Source organism: Plecotus auritus (assembly GCF_963455305.1).
Source record: "Plecotus auritus genome assembly, chromosome: 4".
In the NCBI taxonomy this organism is placed as follows: domain Eukaryota; kingdom Metazoa; phylum Chordata; class Mammalia; order Chiroptera; family Vespertilionidae; genus Plecotus; species Plecotus auritus.
The window spans coordinates 191,675,106-191,698,473 of NC_137775.1; the positions used below are offsets into that span (position 1 = coordinate 191,675,106).

Here is a 23,368-nt window from a genome sequence, read left to right on the forward strand (position 1 = left end):
GGTTCACGTGTGCAGGTGAGTGAGGCCCTGCATCGGGGGGGGATCACGTGTGCAGGGGAGTGAGGCCCTGCATCGGGGATCACGTGTGCAGGTGAGTGAGGCCCTGCATCGGGGGGGATCACGTGTGCAGTGAGGCCCTGCATCGGGGTTCACGTGTGCAGGTGAGTGAGGCCCTGCATCGGGGGGGATCACGTGTGCAGTGAGTGAGGCCCTGCATCGGGGATCACGTGTGCAGTGAGTGAGGCCCTGCATCGGGGGGGGGGATCACGTGTGCAGTGAGTGAGGCCCTGCATCAGGGATCACGTGTGCAGTGAGTGAGGCCCTGCATCGGGGATCACGTGTGCAGTGAGTGAGGCCTGCAACGGGGGGGGGGGATCACGTGTGCAGTGAGTGAGGCCCTGCATCGGGGGGGGGGATCACGTGTGCAGGTGAGTGAGGCCCTGCTTCAGGGATCACGTGTGCAGTGAGTGAGGCCCTGCATCGGGGGGGGGGATCACGTGTGCAGTGAGTGAGGCCCTGCATTGGGGGGGGGGATCACGTGTGCAGGTGAGTGAGGCCCTGCTTCAGGGATCACGTGTGCAGTGAGTGAGGCCCTGCATCGGGGATCACGTGTGCAGTGAGTGAGGCCCTGCATCGGGGGGGATCACGTGTGCAGTGAGTGAGGCCCTGCATCGGGGGGGATCACGTGTGCAGTGAGTGAGGCCCTGCATCGGGGGGGGGGGATCACGTGTGCAGGTGAGTGAGGCCCTGCATTGGGGATCATGTGTGCAGTGAGTGAGGCCCTGCATCGGGGGGGATCACGTGTGCAGGTGAGGCCCTGCATCGGGGGGGATCACGTGTGCAGGTGAGTGAGGCCCTGCATCGGGGGGGATCACGTGTGCAGTGAGTGAGGCCCTGCATCGGGGTTCACGTGTGCAGGTGAGTGAGGCCCTGCATCGGGGGGGGATCACGTGTGCAGGGGAGTGAGGCCCTGCATCGGGGATCACGTGTGCAGGTGAGTGAGGCCCTGCATCGGGGGGGATCACGTGTGCAGTGAGGCCCTGCATCGGGGTTCACGTGTGCAGGTGAGTGAGGCCCTGCATCGGGGGGGATCACGTGTGCAGTGAGTGAGGCCCTGCATCGGGGATCACGTGTGCAGTGAGTGAGGCCCTGCATCGGGGGGGGGGATCACGTGTGCAGTGAGTGAGGCCCTGCATCAGGGATCACGTGTGCAGTGAGTGAGGCCCTGCATCGGGGATCACGTGTGCAGTGAGTGAGGCCTGCAACGGGGGGCGGGATCACGTGTGCAGTGAGTGAGGCCCTGCATCGGGGGGGGGGGGATCACGTGTGCAGGTGAGTGAGGCCCTGCTTCAGGGATCACGTGTGCAGTGAGTGAGGCCCTGCATCGGGGGGGGGGATCACGTGTGCAGTGAGTGAGGCCCTGCATCGGGGGGGGGGGATCACGTGTGCAGGTGAGTGAGGCCCTGCTTCAGGGATCACGTGTGCAGTGAGTGAGGCCCTGCATCGGGGATCACGTGTGCAGTGAGTGAGGCCCTGCATCGGGGGGGATCACGTGTGCAGTGAGTGAGGCCCTGCATCGGGGGGGATCATGTGTGCAGTGAGTGAGGCCCTGCATCGGGGGGGGGGATCACGTGTGCAGTGAGTGAGGCCCTGCATCGGGGATCACGTGTGCAGTGAGTGAGGCCCTGTGGCCTCCCTGCGCCAGCCCTGTTGGGACTCAGCACCTGAGTTCCCGCTGGGGGAGGCCTCCGTCCTCCCCGTCCCATCCCCTCCCGAGGAGCTCTCTGTACGTTCGGTGGCACAGGGACCATCCCTAAGGCGCAGAGGAGTCCTGCCGAGTCCCTGCCTGTGGGTCTCTGGGCCCCGCCTCTGGACTCTGGAGGAGGAAGGCTAGTGCGTGCAGAGTTCCCGCACCAGGGACCCCCGGGCGCTTCCAGCTGTCCGTCCGGCACCAGGCGCCGTCCGTGTGCTTCGGTCTTCTGCTGGGTCTGGCCTTAACCGCCGGTGGCCGGTGGCCGTGTGCTCCGTGGCTACGGGAAAAGGACCTAGTTCTCGCTCGGGGCCTAACTGTTTTGACTCCACAGGAACTCACACTGGGATTGGCCTGGTTCCTCCCGAGTCCCCGCACGCACCTGGATCTCAGGTATGTGATACCCTAAATGCCTCCGATGAGGAAAAACAAACAACTATTACCTTTGCCAGGCTTTCTGGTTTTGACCGGCGTGAGTTCACATCTCGAGCAGGATCCGGGCCTCGCCCTCCGAAAGACCAGCCCCCGAGCCTGGGGACAGGGAGCACGGTCAGCGCCCCGCCGAGGGCGCGCAGGGCCCCACACGGGCGCTCGTCCGGACCGCACTGGTCTCACTGGCCCTGGAGGCGCAGCCGCTGAGCACCAGGCCCGGTGACATGGCCACACAGGTGGGTCCACGGCAGAAGGACGGCAGCTGGCAAGGCCGGGACCGGGAGCTGCTCAGACTGGAGGCTCCGCCGTGGCTGCTAGAACTCCCCGCCCGCTGAGGACCTAGGTGCCACTTCAGGACGTGGCCACGATGGCCACACGAATCGCCACGAAGGCTCCCGTCTCTGTAGACCAGCCATCCCGAGCCCCACGCTCCCTGCGACCGGCTGTCCTCCGCTCCCGCTGCCTCGGTGTGCGTGTGCTCTGCGCGGCGGGGCTCAGCGGCGGTCTAAAGCCACAAGAGGCTCTCTTCCCGCTCCCCGCCCCAGGCTCGCCACCGAGGCTCAGGGACCCACACACAGAGAAGCTCTCCCTACCGCCTGTGCGGAGCTGGGACACGCGGCCCGAGGGGCCCGAGAGAAGAGGGTCTGAGGGACATCGCCCCACGAGCTGCTCCCACTCTGGGCGGTGACACGACCAGGGATGCTCAGGGCACGTCAGTGGTCGGGGACCTGTTACCCCAAAGCATTTGCGAGACCTCACGTCCTAAGGACACTGCGTTTGGAGCGGCCGGCTCTGCCCAGCGCGTCCCGGGCTCCGCACCCACCTGGGGCTCTCCCCGGGCGCCAGCAGGTACTCCTCGGGGCGGAGGGCCGACAGGTTCAGCAGCGTGTGGCCCCGGAGGTCGGTCAGCGCGGGGGCCCGGGCGCTGGCGTTGGGGCAGCGCTGCACGTGCTTGCGAGGAGAGAAAAGAGAAACGTGCTCTTACCCCACACGAGCAGGCTCGCTGACCTTGCTGCCAAGTGCGACGTCGCCGCAGCACTCAGTTCCCATGACGTCCAGGCTCCGAGGTCTCACACTTCCTCCGGGCGCCCCCTCTGCGATGACACGGAACCCGCCGGGGCCTGGGCCTCAGTTACATGTGGGAACCTGGGGTGCTGTCCGTGTGTGAGTCTGGACAGATGGCTGAGCACTCGAGAGGGAAAGTGTTGCCTTGCATCTGTGACCGGGAGGAGAGTCCGGGACTAAGTGGGGGCGGTGAGTCGGGAGCACGATGGGTGAATTCGGGGCGGGCTTCTTTCTGAAGAGCCTCAAGCAGGAGCCAGGGCGCCCTGCCTGCCGCCTGGGACCCGGGTCCTATGCTCCTCCCCATCTCTCGGGCCCTTCAGGAAAGATCACGCACTAGGACCGTCACGACTCCAGGACGTGACACCGGGCTTTGGCGTCAGCTTCCGAAGCTTGATTCTCCCCCTTTTCTGTACCCGGGGACCCCGTTAGCTGCTGACTGTGGCCGACGGGCCGACGCCTGCATTAACGGCCCGCTGAGTTTTCCTCTGAGATGAATTCCAATCAGTTCTCCAAGTGGATCCCGACCTGTGTGCCTCCCAGATGGGGCAGCCAGGCCTCTGCTGGGGATCGATGCCAGCACCTCCGCTCGGCAGGCATCAGCCGTCGTCAGGAGACCAAGTGGCGTCTTTGCATTTAACCCCCGTCCTCAGAACTCACGGAAAGAGCATGTGACAGGAGCCTGGTTTCCTGCCTGGAATGAGGGGTGATTTCTCCCCAGGGCAGTCCCAGCTTCCCGTCGTTGGCTGAAGCGTGAACGCGGGGCCGCGGTGGAACCCACGTGACATCGGTCACGTCTGAGGGTACGAAAGCTCACTCTGCGGCTGAACCTTCCCCGGGGGCAGCTCAGCACGTCCGCCGAAGCCCCGAGGGCTCAGCGTTCACAGAAACGGAGGCCGAAGCCCCGAGGGCTCAGCGTTCACAGAAACGGAGGCCGAAGCCCCGAGGGCTCAGCGTTCACAGAAACGGAGGCCGAAGCCCCGAGGGCTCAGCGTTCACAGAAACGGAGGCTGAAGCCCCGAGGGCTCAGCGTTCACAGAAACGGAGGCCGAAGCCCCGAGGGCTCAGCGTTCACAGAAACGGAGGCCGAAGCCCCGAGGGCTCAGCGTTCACAGAAACGGAGGCTTCGTAAGGGAAGTAAACGTTGTTACCTGGGGTTCAGACTCTTTGAAGAACCAGAATGCCTCTGAAACCTACCAGGCAGCCACAGGAACCCGGGGCTTCTGCGCGAGACGAGGGCTCCGGGTGCCAACAGGAGGCGTTCGTCCTGCGGAGGCAACAGGACCGAGTGAGGCTCAGGCTGCAAACGGCGCTTCTGGGCGCGTCCCACCGACAGGCCCGTCCCAGACACATCGCTGGCTGCGGGACCGCCCCCCACGCACCCCCATGCAGATGTCAGTCTGAGGACAGGGTTTCCAGTTCTCCCCGGGACGCTCTGCCGTGGACGCCGGCCAGGCCCCCTGGACTCGGGGTGAGTCCTGGTCTCAAACCCCAGCACCTCCAGCAGCAGCAGCAGCACAGCAGGCCACGTGCCCGTGAGCCGCTGCGGTCCCCCCGACAGACACGCACAGAGTCATGGTCTAAGGAGGAATCCATTGCTCCAGTCCCGCGTGGAGAAAGCCTGACAGCAGGGTTGTTATGAAACAACTGGCAGCCGTAGTTCAAACCCTTTTTATTCCCAAGTCCCAGCGCTTTGTCCTTGTCGGCCTCATACTGTGATTATACCAATGTTTCTGCGTCAGAAGTTGCTTTAGCGACAGTATTCCTATTTACTCCGGAATCGGGAAGGAAGGGGGGCAGCTGACGGGGATGGGCCGCGCACGGGCTCCGGGAGTCCGGGGCAGGAGCGCTGGGGCCCGGCGGTGCGGAGGCTCCACCCTCCGCTGCGGGCCGGGCCGGGCTCGGCTCGGCAGCCTCTGCGCGGGGCAGAGCACGGAGCACGGGGGCCACACGCCTGCCCAGCGAAAAGAAACGCGTGTTCCTATCACCCCGGTCGGCAGAGCGCAATTCCACCTCATTTTCTAAAGTATAAAACAGGGGTGGGCAAACTTTTTGACTCGAGGGCCACCGTGGGTTCTTAAACTGGACCGGAGGGCCGGAACAAAAGCATGGATGGAGTGTTTGTGTGAACGAATATAAATTCAAAGTAAAGGAGCGGAGGGGAGAGCAAGAGAACCTGATGGAACAGCCGGATCGGGCCCGCGGGCCGTAGTTTGCCCACGGCTGGTATAAAAATGACGTCACGCCTCCCATCCTGCTTCTGGGCAGCCACCCCGGTCTCCCGCTGGAGCCTTAAAGCGCACGCAGAGACCACGCCTTCCGTCGGACTGCGGTGCGGTCCTCACTCCTTAAATGACTCCTTTCACTTCTCCCGCTCAGCCTGCCCGTGCCCTGCCCGCTCCCGTGACTGCTAGCGAGTGTTTGCAACAGCGAACTTCTTCCAAAACCGGGTCCTCTTTGTTCCAGCCTCCCCCTGCTCCCCTCCCTTGCTCCCTCTTGGGCAGCACACAGGACCGCCAGGGCCACCCGGGACTGGGGGGTCCCACCGAGAGGCCCCCCCTGCGGCTGCCGTGGAGTCCCGCACGGAGAGCTACGCCCCTCCCCGCGTGACTTTACAAGTTCAAAGGAATATCCGACTGGCTAACTCCACTTTCAATTCACAGACAAAAGATCAGCAAGGATGGGCGGGCAAGGCCCATTTCGCCTCCGGAACCGTGGAGGGAGCCGTCCCGTGGCCAGCGGGTTGCCAGCTTGTAAAATGCACCTGATATTAAACCCACCGCCTTCTCTAAGTTGGCAACGCCCGCCCATCTTCAAGTCTGCGCTACACACCCTGTTAGGAGAGCCGCTCCACAGCTCGGGCCTCAGCCAGGCAGGCTTTCTGGAGCCCCGACTGCTCAGAGGTCTCAGCGGAGAGGCCGCCGAGTGAGCAGGACGGCCCAGCATCGGACAGCCTCCTCTCAGTAACCGGGCGCTGGCGGGGCCCAACAGGAAGGGAACGCGTAGGCATCACTGGACTCGGCCACACTTACACCCACAGAAGGCGATGCCCCGGCCGAAACCGGTTTGGCTCAGTGGATAGAGCGTCGGCCTGCGGACTGAAGGGTCCCGGGTTCGATTCCGGTCAAGGGCATGGACCTTGATTGCGGGCACATCCCCAGTGGGGGGTGTGCAGGAGGCAGCTGATCGATGTTTCTCTCTCATTGATGTTTCTAGCTCTCTATCCCTCTCCCTTCCTCTCTGTAAAAAATCAATAAAATATATTTAAAAAAAAAAAAAGGCGATGCCCCTGTTGGAAGTGAACACCTTTGCTTCGGTCTCAGACCTCAGCAGCCAGTGCTGCTTGTGCGGCACGGACGTCGATTCCTGTTCGAGGAGGTGCGCCCGGCACCCCTGCACGGGGCCGCCCGCAGCCCAGGCTTCGACCAAGGAAAAGGGCGGACATGGTGACAAAACAGGAGTGAGGGAGGACCAGGCTACGTGGGTTTTACGGGGTAAAGGACGAAGAAGGCAGGAGACAGGCAGGGCGTGGCTGCAGGCGGGCGGGGGAGCTTGGGGACCCAGGCCTTGCCTGTCGGAGAACCTAAAGGTGAAATTGCTGTCCGCACAGAACGTGGGACGCGTCCTGCTGCTCTTGGCATCGACTCTACGCCTGCCTTTTCCCTCGAGAGACCACTGAAGCACCATCTCTCCCGACGCCCTCTCCGCGGCGAGGCGGGGCCGGGACAGCGAGTTCCTCCCCGCAGTCGCAGGGAGTGAAAGCCTCACAGAGCAGCTTTATTTAGTTAAAGCAATTGCTTGTTTTTCAGAAGAAAACTAAAGGGAAACAACGTAATTAATTTTCTATTAATGCCCCCCTGCTGAGACCATTAACAGCTCTTCAGTCTGCAGCTGATGGCCCCCATGACGAATGGGCAGAAAGTGTCACCGTAAATTAGAAAAAGGTTTCCCAACATGGGTTCTATAGTTATCACTTGAGAACACGCACTGCTGCCCTTAATACATCATCATGGCTTTCATCTCCTCCCCGTTTGCGGGGGGGACGGGGATGCAGGCGGTGGGGGGGGGGCCTTAGCGAGAAAGCCGGCTCGGGCGATGCTCACTGACCGCCATGCCTATAGGATCCCTTCCCGTCCTGGGGAGAAATATTAAAGGACTTGGCTCCCGGCCTGAAGTGACTGGCGGGGCCCCTCAGTGAAAGGGGAATTCCAGCTCACTGATCGCACGCACCGGGGTTCCCTGAGAGGCAGGAACACCCCGCCCAGGTCACTGCTCCTTCACGTTTAGCTTCGGTTCCTCACAGAAACGGACGCTGTGAATTACTGGTTCGTGTTTTCCCAGTAACACAAACCAAGTGTTTACGGAGGAGGGAAGGGGCGATCGGGTAGCTATTTCAGGTCGTTTAGGAATCCGCCCCGCTCAGTGCGAACCCACCCGGCTGGCAGGTGCTCCCTGGGTGGACGTGACCCTGCCCGTGACCGCAAGTCAGGACGGAGCCGTCCCGTCTGCGGATGCTGAGCGGCGGGCGGCGGTGCGTCTGCGGGGCAGCTGGTACTCACAGGCCTGGGGCTGGGCTGGCGCAGAGCTGCTGCCCGTCTCCAAAGGCACGCAGAAGCACGCGGGCCAGTTCCATGCCGTCGCTGTCACTGCTGTCAGGAGACAAAGGACGGGGCGGGGGGGGGGGGGGCCGTCAGACGGAGGCCACGGGGCAGGTGTGACCGCACGTGCCCGCGCCAGGCTGGCCACAGCTGGTTCCGACAGCTCAGAGCAAGCGGCTCGTTCGGTTTTCGTGGTAAAGCCAAGCCAGGAAGGAGATCAGAAATTTCTTCAGCTCACAGGTTTGCCACCATAGGTACCCATGCGCGCACACCTGCCTCACGGTGTATTCTTTTTCCCATCTTCTCACCACCTGTGGCATTTTTCATGGTTTTTAAAATGAATGTCAAAGGCTGCATAACATTACATGGGGTCACTATGTCAAAATCGCTGCAAACACTGTGCCTCCTGGAGAGCGGTGGGCGGAGCCTTCGCCCTGTCCGGCCCCGCAATGACACCCTCCGGGCCTGTCCCCGTCTCTGTGTGATCTCTCTCGAACCCCTGCTCCCAGGAAGCCCCAGCGCAGAACCCTGGGCGCTGCAGGCACACAGGCCACCTGAGGGGAACCAGGGGCCCTCGTGGAGGAACCCCCAGCCTAAGACAGGCTATTCTTCTAGGTTGGGGGGGGGGGGCGGGGGGAACAAACGCCACGTGAATTGCAGGAAACATCTTGATGTGGGAAAATGTACAGGAAGCGACCCTGTGGCCCTCTGCACGCTGGGCTGGTTGGCAGGAGGCTCATTTGAATGAAGGAAAATTCTGGATAGCATTACAGACACAGACTGATGGCCGTCTAAAGCTTACATCACGTCTGCCATAAAATGCTTTCCAAGTACACGCCGTGGGAACGGGTACCCCAGAAACAAAGACGAGCGGGCGCTAGCAGCCTGAGGGATGACTTAATGCAGGCAGCCACCGCAGGTCCGCCGGGAAGGAGAACACACAGGGCCGACTGCACACGAGTCCTTTCTGTCCAGGAACGTGCGAGGCAGCCCCCTTCTCCTGGGAGACACAGCTTCTGTCCTCCCCGCCCTGCCGCTCGGCCTGGTCTCTTGGCTCAGGGACCGTGGCAGCTGGACTGACGCCCAAATACCTTTCTGGATGGTCCCCAGCATTCAAGCACAGGGAAACCCGAGCCGCTAGGCTGACTGCCCCCCACATCCCGAGAGCAATCAACGCCCCCAATTAGAGGCGACGTCCAGGTTTGTGCCGGGAAGCCCTCCACGTCGGTGGGGATTTCACGAGATTCCTGGATTTCCCAGCCCCTGCTTTGAGCCCCTAACAGACCCATCTGACACTGTTTATGCTCAGCTTTACCAGTGGCTCCCTGCCGCCTGCGTGGCAGCCGTGCAATCGTGTTTAAATCCCTCGGCGCCCTCAGACCTGCACATCTTGGGACAAACACCCGCTCCTCCCAGGAGTCACACCCAGCCCAGCCCAGCCCAGCGGAAGTGCCTTCTGACCTGGCGGGTCTGCCCCCAGATGAGGCTTCCTCCGAGGGGCACCCCCTTTCCTGGTACTTGGCTGGAAACCACGCCCTGCCCCCCCCCCCGCCCCCCGTGAAGCACTAAGCTCCTTCCCGTGAGCCCTCTCCGCCCAGAGACCCCGACAACAGCTCCACTGGCTTTCAAGCCTGGCTGCTCAGCCTCTTTACCGGAACCCGTGACCCACGAGCGAAGGGCAGCGGCCGGCACACAGCGTGTTCTCAAAAAGCATCTGCTGAGCCAGCTGTGCTGTGACAGCTGCCCTGACCTCGCGGCCTGTTCTTCACCGCTGCTCTGCGTCCCTTCCTGAAACCGGCCTTCCCTGGCCTCTGGCCTTCCGAGGGCACGCGGAAATGGAAAAGAGGACGCACTCCTCCCGCCACGTCTGTGTTCTGCTGGGCACAGCTTTGCTTCGGAGCAGTCGCCACGCAAGCACCGCTGAGGCCAACCAGAGGAAGTGACAGCCAAGCACCATCCTTCTCGGACTCCGCTCAGCCCCGCCTGCGACTATTCAGGCGGCTGTGAACCGAATGGGGAAAACCTCCTTTAAAGTGGAGTGGGGGGCCTCCGGGGGGCCCTGCGCACTGCCCCTGGCCCTCAGTGACACAGCCCCAGGGAAGGGACTTGCTTGGCAGTCCAACAACCCCAGCAGGGGGAGGAAGGTTTTCTCCTTGCCCGGCAACTAGCTCAGCCAATGGGAAGCTCCCCAACTCAGCCAGTGAGAAGCCACCGCCCCCCCCCCAGCTCTCCTTTTCCTTCAGACCCGCAGCCACAGCGCCAGCGCCCTCCCGCTTCCTCCTCGCTCTCTGTGACTTTCTTTCTCCTCCGTTTGCTTCACTTGCCTAATTTTGCTGCAGCCTCCTTATCCCAAACTGCAGTTCTCGCTGCTTCCAAATAAACCACTTCTGCTGATAAAAGTAACCGGATTTTTACTGTTAAGTCAACAGGGTCTATGACTGGCCTAATAAGACTCCCCACGGCTACAGCCAGAAGTGCTCGGTGATGGAGACGCTGATGTGCACAGCGAAGTTACGTCCGGTACGGGGGCAGCGCGACCCCGCACCAACAGCCCTAGGTTTCTGACAAATGAGAAAGCACTTCCCCGGAAAGAGACAGTCTCCCCTGAAATGCTGCTCACAGAGAGAAAACGTCACTGTGACATCCGTGAGAACGCTCCGGATTGCCCTCTTTTGCCTGTTAATCCAAGAAAACATACAAAAGTTTAAAATGCTTTTTCTGGGGAAAAGTAGTGATCCATAAAGTGGTTTCCTTGGAATAATGACTGAGCAGGACTTAAAGTTGGTTTACTTTTTACTGTTTGTTGCTTCGGTCTAGGGGTCCCTGTTTGAGAAAACCAACCAACTGGCTTTGGCCTGTCCTGTTGCCACAAAACTCAGGGCTCGCTCCCCCACGACTGCTCTGCAGAGCCTGGACGGGCTACTTCAGGGCGCTGCGGTTGCGGGGGGGGGGGGGGGGGGACCGCCCTCTCCGACCCGGGTGGAAACCAGCGCTTCCTGTGGCCCCTGCGGCAGCTCTGAGGGGGACCCCTGCTCTCGCCACGACAGCACTTCCGAGGGCCACGTCCATCGTGACCTCTGCACAGAGCGTGGGCCGGCACACCGCCCTGAGGGCCTCTGTGTCCTCGCCTCGTCCCCTCCCCGTGAGCCTGCTGCAGATGGCACTCACACAGCAGGAGGGCAGGGGAGGGGGGGAGGGGGGCTTGGGCAGGAGAGCAGCCTGCATGCTCTCCCCACCCCCGCTCCCCTCCGAGGGGCCTGTGCGGACGAGCAGCTGTAGGGCCTGGGCTCTGGAGTCACTGCCCCGTCCGCAGGGCCCGGCAGCACCGGACGGCGACCGAGGACCAGCTGCCGAGCCGGGGCTGGGCACCAGGAAGCACTCAGAGGCTCCAAACCCCGGGGCCGCGTGACCTGGGCCTCCAGTCACCACCAGGAGTGGGGAGCACGAGGCCTGCAACCGGACGCCCTCCTGTGCCCGAGCGGGGAGAGCGCGGAGGACGGAGGCGCGGAGGGTGTGCGCTCTGTCCAGACCGGCTCTCCGTGCCTGCTCAAGGCCTGGGCTGCTGTGGCCTGGCCGTGGCATGTCACCAGGGGCGCTCACGGAGGGGCTTGGTGCCTGGGGAGCCGCCAGGCTGCCTCAGTCACCCTGAACGTGGGCCCGGAGACAGGCTCTGGGAGGAGCCGGGGCTGCCCAGAGCGGCCCCCCTGCTGAGACCGCCGCGTAAGGAAAACATGGGTCCCTGACAGCACCCGAGCTGCTGCGGGCTCCATCTCCCCGGTGGAGCTCTGAAGTAAGGGGCCCTTCCCCGAGGGAGGTCTCTGACCTGAAGAAGGAGGTCTCGGCTTTCCCGTAGCGGCCAGGCGTGAGCTGGAGGGCGGGGTAGTCGGTGGCCAGAGGCCTCACTAGGAACAGGCCCATCGCCAAGGCCACAAAGAGGACGGGCAGCAGCAGGTCAGAGAGCGCGCCCCGCCAGGCCCGGCGTGTGCGGCACAGCCGCTGGGTCAGCAGGGCAGCCACCTGCGTGAGGGTGCTGGTGGGGGCGCCATCTGTGGGACAAGAACACAAGCCCAGGTCACCTGGGGCCCCACAGCCCCAGCTCCATGGCCCCTCACCTGGGGCCCCAGCTCTATGACCCCTCACCTGGGGCCCCAGCTGTGTCCCTTCACCTGGGGCCCCGGCTCCGCGACCCCTCACCTGGGGCCCCGGCTGTGTGACCTCTCACCTGGGGCCCCAGCTGTGTGACCTCTCACCTGGGGCCCTGGCTGTGTCCCTTCACCTGGGGCCCCGGCTCTGGCCTCTCGTCCGCTGTAAACCGGGCAGCTCTGAACTGAGACGAGCCCTCCCTGAGTGAGAGCTCTGGAAAAGTCTACACAACAGGTCACCTCATGACACCAATGGCAATGCCAACTGCACCTCCTCGCCCCCCTGACGGGAGCAGCAGGGAAGGGCACAGACCACCTGCGTGTGCATCCCTCTCAGAAAACGGGCCTGGCGGTGGAGGGCGGGCGCAGAGGCAGAGGGTGGCCGGGGGTGCCCGCGGCCTGGCCCAGAGACCCACCGGGCTGGGGGAGTCAGCCACACGATGTGTGACTTCTGGGAAATGACCTGCCCTCTCCGAATGTCCTTCCCTCAGCTGTAACGTAAAGACTTGGGACACTTTCCCTCTAAGTGACGAGGACTGATATGGCCACACTCACTCAACGACGGAACAGAGACAACAGCGGCCTCGGTCACAGGGGTGCTCACCACACGGACTCAGGAAGTCGGGGGAAAGGCTTCGCTCATATTAAGAAAAATGAATTTCACCCTCCCCCCCCCACATGCTAATTGGACCTAAATGGGAAAAGTAAAAGGCCAAGATAGTTCATGGCCATGAATCAACCACCCATCAAATATTCATGGCTAAACTCATAAAAGTGTCCACATGAATAATTTAACAGGTAGAACTGAAATGCTGAACCCAACTGTTGGGAGTGGTCGTGTCTGACTTAGGAGTACAATTACGTCCGACGACTCCGTCACAGTGTGACTGTGCACCCCCATGGGCCTGACCATCCCGTCGCTTAGGGAAATGGGCCAAGATGTTTTGGGAGGAGGGGTGTCGGTGGCTTCAGTGGTTCAAACATCAATGCGGACAGCACGCATGGACATGCAGCTTACAGACAACCACAAAGGAGCCCACACCCGACTATGTAAGGTAGAGCAGCAGTTAGAGTGTCCGCTCACCCATGTGGTACAGACCACGGGCGGCTCACCCTCCTGGAGGGAGTGTGGGAGACCTGGTGGCTCTGCAGGGCTGGGGCAGGCGCAGTCTTTCTGCAGGAAACCAGAAAGACAGCACCTGCCCCAGTGCAGGTATTCATCAAGATATTCATCAAGAATACCAAGCCAGATGTTCATCAAGAATACCAAGCCAGATGTTCACCAGGAATACCAAGCCAGATGTCCACCAGGAATACCAAGCCAGATGTCCACCAGGAATACCAAGCCAGATGTCCACCAGAAATACCAAGCCAGATGTTCACCAGGAATACCAAGCCAGATGTCCACCAGGAATACCAAGCCAGATGTCCACCAGGAATACCAAGCCAGATGTCCACCAGGAATACCAAGCCAGATGTTCACCAGGAATACCAAGCCAGATGTTCACCAGGAATACCAAGCCAGATGTTCACCAGGAATACCAAGCCAGATGTTCACCAGGAATACCAAGCCAGATGTTCACCAAGAATACCAAACCACATGTTCATCAAGAATACCAAGCCAGATGTTCATCAAGAATACCAAGCCAGATGTTCATCAAGAATACCAAGCCAGATGTGCATCAAGAATACCAAGCCAGATGTTCATCAAGAATACCAAACCAGATGTTCATCAAGAATACCAAGCCAGATGTTCATCAGGAATACCAAGCCAGATGTTCATCAGGAATACCAAGCCAGATGTTCATCAAGAATACCAAGCCAGATGTTCATCAAGAATACCAAGCCAGATGTTCATCAAGAATACCAAATGAGGGGCTGCTGCATCTTACAGGAAACAGTGGCAAGAAGCTGGAAACGACTTCCCTGTCTGCCTCGGGGTGGACTGAACCCGCGAGCACCACGGGCAGCGAGCCGAGCCAGCCCCCAGGAGGCAGCGCACACTGACGAGGCACGCTCACTGCGGCCATGAAGTGAACCAAGCATGCTGGGAGGAGGGTGCCATCTTTCAACAGCAATGCCTGACCGTCAGTACAACGAGGAGTGGCGGAAATACGGCCCGAAAATGAGAGGGTGAAAATGTGAACTGTGTATGTAGGGAGGTGTCAGACAGAGCAGCACACAGGATAAACACGACTCACAGAAGACACATTTGGGGGCATGTACTCCCATGAAATAAGCTGCCTTTCATGAAACAACTTCTACCTCTGTGCTACTGACTACGTGATGGTTTGTATTCAGAAGTTAAAGCAGCATATGCATCTTCAACCACTTAAACGTTTATATTTTTTTAAATAAATCTTTATTGTTCAGATTATTACAGGTGTTCCTCTTTTTCCCCCCCATAGCTCCCCTCCACCTGATTCCCCACCCCACCCCATGCCCTTATCCCCGCCACTGTCTTCATCCATAGGTGTAAGATTTTTGTCCAATCTCTTCCCGCACCCCTCACACCCCCTTCCCCCTGAGAATTGTCAGTCCACTCCCTTTCTATGTCCCTGATTCTATTATATTCACCAGTCCATTCTGTTCTTCAGATTTTTTATTCACTTGATTTTTAGATTCACTTGTTGGTAGGTATGTATTTGATGTCATTTTGTTGTTCATAATTTTTATCTTTACCTTTTTCTTCTTCTTCCTCTTCTTAAAGAATACCCTTCAGCATTTCATGTAATCCTGGTTTGGTGGTGACGAACTCCTTTAGCTTTTTCTTGTCTGTGAAGCTCTTTATCTGACCTTCAACTCTGAATGATAGCTTTGCTGGGTAGAGTAATCTTGGTTGTAGGTTCTTGCTGTTCATCACTTTGAATATTTCTTGCCACTCCCTTCTGGCCTGCATAGTTTCTGTTGAGAAGTCAGCTGACAGTCGTATGGGTGCTCCCTTGTAGGTAACTAACCGTTTTTCTCTTGCTGCTTTCAAGATTCTCTCTTTGTCTTTTGCCCTTGGCATTTTAATTATGATGTGTCTTGGTGTGGTCCTCTTTGGATTCCTCTTGTACGGGGTTCTGTGCGCTTCCTGGACTTGTAAGTCTATTTCTTTCACCAGGTAGGGAATGTTTTCTGTCATTATTTCTTCTAATAGGTTTTCAATATGTTGTTCTCTCTCTTCTTCTGGCACCCCCAAAATTCAGATGTTGGTACGCTTAAAGTTGTCCCAGAGGCTCCTTACATTATCTTCATATTTTTGGATTATTTTTTCTTTTTGTTTTTCTGGTTGGGTGTTTTTTGTTTTCTCATATTTCAGATCTTTGGTTTGATTCTTGGGGTATGTTGATCTACAGTTGAGTTTCTGTATATTCTTTATTTTAGACAGTGTATGCTTAATTTCTGACTGGTCCTTTTCCATTTTTTTGGCATTCTCATTAAGGTCCTTGAAAGTCTCACTAAGCTCCTCGGAGGTCTCATCAAGTTTCTCGGCGGTTTTTAGAAGATTCTTGAGTAACCTTATAAATGTGGTTCTGAACTCTGTCGTCCAATAGTTTGCTTTCCTCCATTTCTTTCATTCGTGACATGTTTCTTTGTCTCCGCATTTTGCTGCTTCCCTGTGTTGATGGAGTGGCTTTGTGTGGTAGGTGACCTATAGGGGTCAGTAGCTCCACCTCCCCAATCACCTGAGGTGGACGCTCTTGGTACACCCCTTTGTGGGCTGAGTGCAAAGTCTTGGTGTAGTTAAGCCTTGATTGCTGTTGGTACACTGGGAGGAATTGACCTCCAGGCCAATTGGCTGTGAGGACCCGCTGTGTCTATAATGGAAGAACCGCTGCACTGGAGATACGCTTATGGTGCAGGACTTGTTTCAGTGGGGCTTTGGTGCTCACTGAGTCTGCCTCTTGAATGTGTCACTTATGGATGTGAGGAGTTGAAATCTGGTGTCTCACACTGACCACTAGGAACACTGGCTTCTGGATCTCCAATGGGGTGCAGGTCAGCCACTGTCTGAGGCCACCCAGCAGGAGCTACAGCGAGAACTACCGTTTTCTCCTCTTTGCTTGGGGTTTGGAGGTTTTGGAGCTGTCTGACCTGGGCTGCAAGTTTGCTAGGTTAAGCTGCAATAGGGCAAGCCATTCATATGCTAAAGCCACTGCTTGGAGCTTGGGTGGGTTTGTAGATTGTGCGGGGCGGGGTCTCAGGGTGTCACTAGGCTAGGGCATGGCAAACAGCGATGGCTGCCAGTAAGCCGGCTCTGCGTCTCCAACCGCGTCCCCGCGTCCCACGCCCCAGCGCAGTAAACAATTATTCCTGTGCGCAGCCCTGCAAGCAAGCCTCCCTCACTTTCTGACCCCACGGTAGACAGTCCAGCTTCTCCCCGTAGGAGTTTGGGTCCCCTGCGTCTCCCCAGAAACTGGAGTTCGGAGTAATCGGGAGCTTGTCTCCCTTCGGGTTGAAAAAAGCAGTGCACCCAGTCACCCGTCGCCAGCCCGATTCACGCGCCCCCGTACCTCAGCTTTTCAGCGCTTGTGCACGTCTCAATGCTGTTTTCTCTTTCCTTCTAGTTGTAGAACTTCCACTCAGCCAGCTTTCCCGTGGTTCTGGGTGATAGACGTTTTGTCTTTTAGTTGTAGTTTTGAAATTGTTGTGCGAGGCAGCCGTTTAGGTGTTTACCTACACCACCATCTTGGATCCTTCTATATTTTTTATGTGGTGAGAACATGGCTACTTTAAATTTTTTCTTCAAAATATTCTGGATTTTTTCCACAATGCGTATTTGGGCATCTTGTAATCAATAAGCATTTTGTAAGCACTGTGTACTTATTCCGAAAATGAAGCCGATTTCATGAAATAGAAACTTAGTCATTCTGCGTTCACTGAGTTACAGAATTTTAGAGTTGAAATGAACCTTAAAATTGATGTAATTAAACGTCTCATTTATAAACGCACCCGGTTCCGGAGAGGCGGAGAAACGAGTTCCGTTTGGGGAACAAAGCCTGGTGCCCGCTGCCCGTGAGCACTGGCTGGGCCCTGGATGACCATCCTCTCTGAACAACACGCTCAGGGCTCCTGGCCGTGTGAGGGAGTCAGACCGTGACAACGCCTGTCAGTGAGCCCAGCCCGAGGCCACAGCAGAACGGACGTGGCTGGCGGGAGCCTGAGGGGGGCGCCGGGCCCGGAGCCCAGCCCGGGGCTGCGGACAGGTGGGGAGTGGCTCGAAGAGGCGAGCAGGGCAGGGCTGCTCAGACGTTCCCAGGCGCCTGTCCTCAGGGAAGAGGGAGCAGGGGAGGGAATGGGACTCGGGTGAAGGGCCACAGCCCACTGGGGTGCCGCTGCACTGACCCAGGACCAGAGCCGCCTGTCACCGCCTGGTGTGCTCTGGCAGCACCGGTCTGCGCTGCCACCGGGGCTCACGCCTCTCACCTCCCTGGCCCCCCACAGCCCCTGACAGGAGCTGCTGCTTCCACCCTGCCCAGCATTTGTCTGCCCACGTCCACCCCGATTCCATTTTCATCTGGGCAGACTGCTTTCTGCAGAGCGCCGCCGCCAGCTCTCTGGGGCTTTCTCTAACGTGGGAAGCAGGCTTCCCTGGCCTGTACCGCAGGCAGCGGCCACGCTCCTCCCACCTGCCTGCAGGGAAGGCAGTGCCCCACGTTCGAGGCAACGTGGACAAAAGGAAAGACAACCCTGAGGACCAGCAGCATGGCTCAGCCCCGGAGACACAGAGAGCCTGAAGCAGCTCGTTCAGGAGGCAGAGGGCGACGGCCCGCCGCGCAGGACGGGCTGTGCAAACACAATCCTTCCAAAGCCAGCAAGAGGCTGCGGCCTCCGCTAACCACCGTGGACACGGCTCTCCGGCGGCACAGGAAGCAGCAATGAGGGATGAAACACGGGGATTAAACTGGAGAAAACAGGTTACGGTGTTAGGTGACGTGTTGTTGACGAACCATAGAGCTGAGAATGTCCACGCCATCGGGACCTCGTCGGGGGGAGGTAAGGCTTCTGAAGAGCCGTGGAGAAGCCTTAAAGCAGGGGTCCTCAAACTACGGCCTGCGGGCCACGTGCGGCCCGCCGAGGACATGGATCCGGCCCGCCGGGGGCCGCTGCCTGTCCTGCTTAGCAGCCGACGCGTCCCGGGCCCGCAGTGCGCATAGGAATTTGTTCATAGTTTTTTTTTTAAACTATAGTCCGGCCCTCCCACGGTCTGAGGGACAGGGACCTGGCCCCCTGTTTAAAAAGTTTGAGGACCCCTGCCTTAAAGGGAACACACCACTTCCCAGCTCCGCCCTGCGTCCGAGGATCTGTGGTCCTTCCCACACCGCTGAGCGAGGAGCCTCTCCCGGTGCCTTTTCGTGACCCCAGGCCCCTGCAGCAGAGGAAAGCGGGTGCTGCTCTGAAAACGGTGGACGGCGGAGTCCTCAGGATCACCGTGAGTGGACGCCGGGCCACACACCGGCCCCCTCACCGGCACCCGGACTGTCCGACAGCCATGCTAACAGGTGGGTGCGGCAGCACCCCCCCTCCCGCCGCAGAGCCCGGATGCTCGGGGAGGCTGAGCACCTCTTCCTGCTCCTGCTGGCCACCTGTGCGTCCTCTTTTGGGAAATGGCTGCTCAGGTCCTCGGCCAGCTTTTAACCAGGTTACCGGAGAGGTTGCTGCTGAGTTGAAGGAGTTCCCCTGACCAGATGGACGATTCACAAATACTCGCTCCCAGCCCGGGGCTGCCGTTTCGCTGTGCACAGGCTCCGGGGAGGGCGTGGAGGAAGCGAACGCCTGTGCGTGGTCACTGGGACGTGAACTGGTGCAGGCACCGTGGGAAGTTCTTGACGGTATTAAAGGAGAACGGCCGCCCGGCCCGAGTGGCTCAGGGGTAGAGCGTGGACCTGTGAACCAGGAAGTCACGTGCTCAGGGGTAGAGCATCGACCTATGAACCAGGAAGTCACGTGCTCAGGGGCAGAGTGTAGACCTATGAACCAGGAAGTCACGTGCTCAGGGGTAGAGCGTCGACCTGTGAACCAGGAAGTCACGTGCTCAGGGGTAGAGCGTCGACCTGTGAACCAGGAAGTCACGTGCTCAGGGGTAGAGCGTCGACCTGTGAACCAGGAAGTCACGTGCTCAGGGGTAGAGCGTCGACCTGTGAACCAGGAAGTCACGTGCTCAGGGGTAGAGCGTCGACCTGTGAACCAGGAAGTCACGTGTGATTCCCGATCAGGGCACGTGCCCGGTTCTGGGCTGGATCCGCAGTGGGAGGCGTGGAGGCGGCAGCCGATCCATGGTTTCTCTCATCACTGATGTTTCCATCCCTCTCCCTTCCTCTCTGAAATCACTGAAAATGTACTTTTTAAAAAGAGAACTGCCACGTGACCCATCGGGCCCATTTCTGGGAATTTACCCGAACGCGTCTGCCCCAGGATCTTACAGAGATGCCTGCACGCAGTTCCCTGCAGCTGAGCTGTGGGAACCATCCACGTGTCCACCGAGGCGACGGACAGAGAGTGGCCTCCTGGTACCACGGCCAGCGCGCAGGGGTGGCCCGTGACGGCGTGGGTGGCCGCAGGCACCGTGTAAGCCGGACACAGGGACCAGCGCTGCCTGAGGCCCCCGGCAGAGGCGCCTGAGCTGCCTGACTCGCAGCCCTGAGAGGGGGAGGGGGACTGCGGGGCGGGGAGGGGGACTGCGGGGTGGGGAGGGGAACCCTGAGCTTCCTGCTGGAACCTCTCCTTCCCATCCAGCCACCCCGGCCCTGCCTTCAGTCTCCCTCTGTTCATTGCGGGGGGGCGGGGGGGGGGAGGCACTTCCCCCCGGGAAGCCCCCCGACACTCTGTACTCACAGTGGTAGCCAGGAGGGGGCGCCGGGGGCCTTGGGCGCTGCGCCTCCAAGCCCGTCCCGGGGGCCGTGTCAGACGGGTCGCTGGGATCTTGCAGGAGCGTCAGAAACACCTTTTGGGATGAAGAGAGCTTCGCATTACACATGCTCCCTCCCACACGCACTGCTTTCTTCTGCCTTCATCCCCAACGGGGTCCTTACGAAGATATCCACCAAGCACCCTAACTCACGTCTTCACTCCTTTCACTGGCGTGACCCCAAGGCCACTGAGCTCTGGGCAGGCTGAGAGGCAGCTCACAGGCCGCTAAGGGGGTGGCCTGACCGTGACCCTTACACTCGGGCAGACTGGTCAGACCAGCAGGCGCCGGCGGCACGGCCACGCCCACAGCACCGCGCCCCATCCCGCAGTCCCGACCCACGGGGCCTGCGGCTTGGAGGCCCAGAGCTGGACGGGCACCGGCCCCTGGCGCCTCAGCCTCTTCCGCGGGGACCGAGTATCTGTGTGCACCTCCCCGAGGCTGTCCCTGAGGGAAAGGCCTGAGGTCCCTGCTCTGTGCTGGGAGCACGAGTCCCACCTCCATCTGGTGGAATCCAAGCCCCGGGCCCCATCAGCAAGAACGAGGTGCGGACAGAGGGACAGAGGGACAGAGGGACGTGAACTCAACGGGCAAGGTCTGCCCAGAGTTCTCTGTTCTTACCCATTATTCGCAGAACGTAAACCACCATGTCAGGCCCTTGTGGCCCCTGGATCTGATCTTTGTCATTCTGGACCCAAGCTTCCGCCCTGCGTGCAGGTGGGGGCGTCTGAGCTCACACTCCCCATCTGGCACCCAGCTCCTTCCTGCGACACAGGGGCCCGCTGAGCAGAGCGGGTGGGTGAGCAGAGACGGCCCCCCTCACAGCTGCCCGCCTGTGGCCCTAAACCCTCGGAATCACGGGAGACACACCACCGTGCTGGGCACGGGACGCGGTGCTGTGGGGGCGGGGCGCATGGGCAACGTCTGGACCTTCCGCTCAGTATCGCTGCGAACCCAAAACTGCTCCCCAAACGGGTCTCCTAACAAATCCACCATGAAGCCGGTCCGTTTGCGTTGCGTCAGCTGCATCGGCACACCTCGTGGCTTCCGGGGGCTGTGCGAGCGCCAGCCTGTGCCGTGGAGCCCCCGGCACCGGGGCCCAGCCCACACCCGGGAGGAGAAGGGAAGTGTCCATCTTGTAATGACCCTGGTGACGGTGGGGGTCAGACTCACTCTTAACCTCGCTGGCGGGGGGTCTACTTGGGGACCACGTTTACGAGCCACGCCCTGCGGTTTAGCGTGAGACCTGCCCCCCAGGCGCAGAGTCGGGGTGCGACTGGCAGGCCCTGCTCCCCTCCCCCGCAGCGTCCTGGGCAGGACTGCCGATCAGCGGCAAGCAGGCCGTGTGGTCGCGGCCGCGCCAGCTGCGGTCGATAGCAGGCAGGGGACAGCAAAGTCAATATCGCCGAGTGTGAAAGACGAGCTGGGCGGGGTGGCTATTTCACAGACGGCGGCACAAAAGAAAGCTCTCTACGTGCTTAACCTTTTTCCCATTCAAGCTCTCTTTCCCAGACAGGTCCAGTGCACATCACGCTCTATTTTGTTAAGTGCAGTTGTGGATCCTTTGCTTATGGCTGTCCTTCACACAGACAACTTCTTTTTCAGCGTCTGTGTGAGGGAGAGACAGGGGAGAGAGACGCAGCCGATCGATGGTACTTATTAGCACCTCCGATGGGCAAGGCTTGCGCTCAGCGTAGCAGGTGGGAATTACTGCCGGGAGCGGGAGAGGCACAGACTCGCCAAGGGGGCCAGGCGGCTGTTTCGGCGGCTTGTGGTCGGCTTCCTGGTGATTAGCTGCAGGGCACGAGGGGGCCGGGAGGCCCGCTGCTCGTAGGAAGAACTGCGCTTTAGGGCGGCGGGAGCATGGCGCCCCCTCGACGGTGTGTGACTCCCTGACCCCAAGCATTTGTCAGAACGGAGGGGCGTGCATCTTGCCATGGGCAACTTCATAAATAAGCAAACATTTGAACAACAGCAGCGAAGAGGGAGAAGATTAAGGCATTTCCAAAAGGAACATGGACGGGCAAAGTACAGATCAAAATATTGTGGAGCCCAGCCGGTGTGGGTTCGATTTCCCATCGGGGCACACGCCCAGGTTGCAGGCTCGATCCCCAGTGGGGGGCGGAGGCCGCCAATCAATGATTCTCTCTCATCCCTGTTGCTCCTCTCTCCCTCTCCCTCTCCCTTCCTCTCTGAAATCAATAAAAATGCTTAAACTTTTTGTAATAGTTTGGAGAACCAAAGTGAGTAGTAAGCAGAAAAGAAATATTTGAGGAACCCAGCATCAAGAGGGTTTTCAGAAGCTACGCTGAGGTGAAACACCTCCCGCACGGGAGCGCCCGCCCGGGCTCTGACCCAGAACGCCCAGCGCCCGGTGCCGGTGTGACGGCGGGAAGGGTGACGCTGAGAAGCCCTCACGGTGACACCCCTCTGAGGAGCCTGTGCTCAGTGCTGCCGCTGCGCTGCGTTGCTTGATGTGCGCGAACGCTGCGTGGAAGTCGGGGCTCTGGCGCCCTAAGAGCTGTGGGACTTCCCTGCTCGTGGCTCCTGAAGCTCCCGACGCTGCTTAGAGTGCAAGAGCCGCCGCCGCCACCCACCCACCCACCCACCCACCGTGGCCGCGCTGCTTCCGGGCGAGGCAGGGACGCGGGCAAGCCTCCCAACTCCTGCCTTAATCTCAGCACTGACCGCTGCTTTAAACCCTCACCAGGCGTCCTCAAACTGCGGCCCGCGGGCCACATGCGGCCCGCCGAGGACATTTATCCGGCCCGCCGGGGGCCACTGCCTGTCCTGCTTAGCAGCTGACTCGGCCCGGGCCCGCAGTGCGCATAGGAATTTGTTCATAGTTTTTTTTTTTAAACTATAGTCCGGCCCTCCAACGGTCTGAGGGACAGTGAGCTGGCCCCCTGTTTAAAAAGTTTGAGGACCCCTGCAAGGCCTTCTGCAGGTTCTAGCAACGTAAAGTGAGACTCGAATCAGGCCCCACAGTGCCAGCCTCAGCCCCACACCAGCTGGCCTGGGGTCAGGTATGGCCCCGGGGGGCACCTGGTCTGACCCCCACCAGCTGTGTGAACCACGCGTGCTGACGTCAGTCCCCGGCAGAGGCGGGGGGGGGGGTGGGGGCCTGGGGGCCGGCGGGGTCAGCCGGGTGCACCTGCTGGCGCTTGGCTTCTGCTCGGCTCTCTGCCCAGCGAGGGCCGCGCGGGGCCCGGGCTCCTGAGCTAAACGAGGTCCGCAGTGAAAGGGAAGGCGCCCCCGGCAGGAAACAGCCGGCCAGCGCCGGCCCTGACAGCGTGGGACATCGCTGGCTCTGGATCCGACCCACGCTCTCAAGTTCAAGTACAGAAGTGCTCGCTCCCTTGAAGAGCAGAAGTCGCCGGTCGGGTGTGTGGAATTCCGAACTGGCCTGCACCCCGCCTGACACGTTGCAGGTTGGAATAAACACACACACAGATGTCCGCCCCCCGCCCCACGGCTGCCCACCCCGTCA

The 23,368-nt window shown here is 60.0% G+C and overlaps 1 protein-coding gene across 1 annotated transcript in view; it reads right to left on the reverse strand.

Annotated features, from left to right (window-relative positions):
- ABCA13 (ATP binding cassette subfamily A member 13) overlaps window positions 1-23,368 on the reverse strand; it is a gene marked incomplete at its 5' end in the record, with an annotated part of 149,231 nt that overhangs the window by 37,260 nt on the left and 88,603 nt on the right. The window contains 6 exons of the mRNA XM_080665222.1: window positions 2,194-2,281; window positions 3,006-3,133; window positions 4,442-4,511; window positions 7,804-7,893; window positions 11,666-11,888; window positions 19,806-19,914. Coding sequence (XP_080521348.1) covers window positions 2,194-2,281; window positions 3,006-3,133; window positions 4,442-4,511; window positions 7,804-7,893; window positions 11,666-11,888; window positions 19,806-19,914 — 708 coding nt within the window. The remainder of the gene's footprint in view (window positions 1-2,193; window positions 2,282-3,005; window positions 3,134-4,441; window positions 4,512-7,803; window positions 7,894-11,665; window positions 11,889-19,805; window positions 19,915-23,368) is intronic.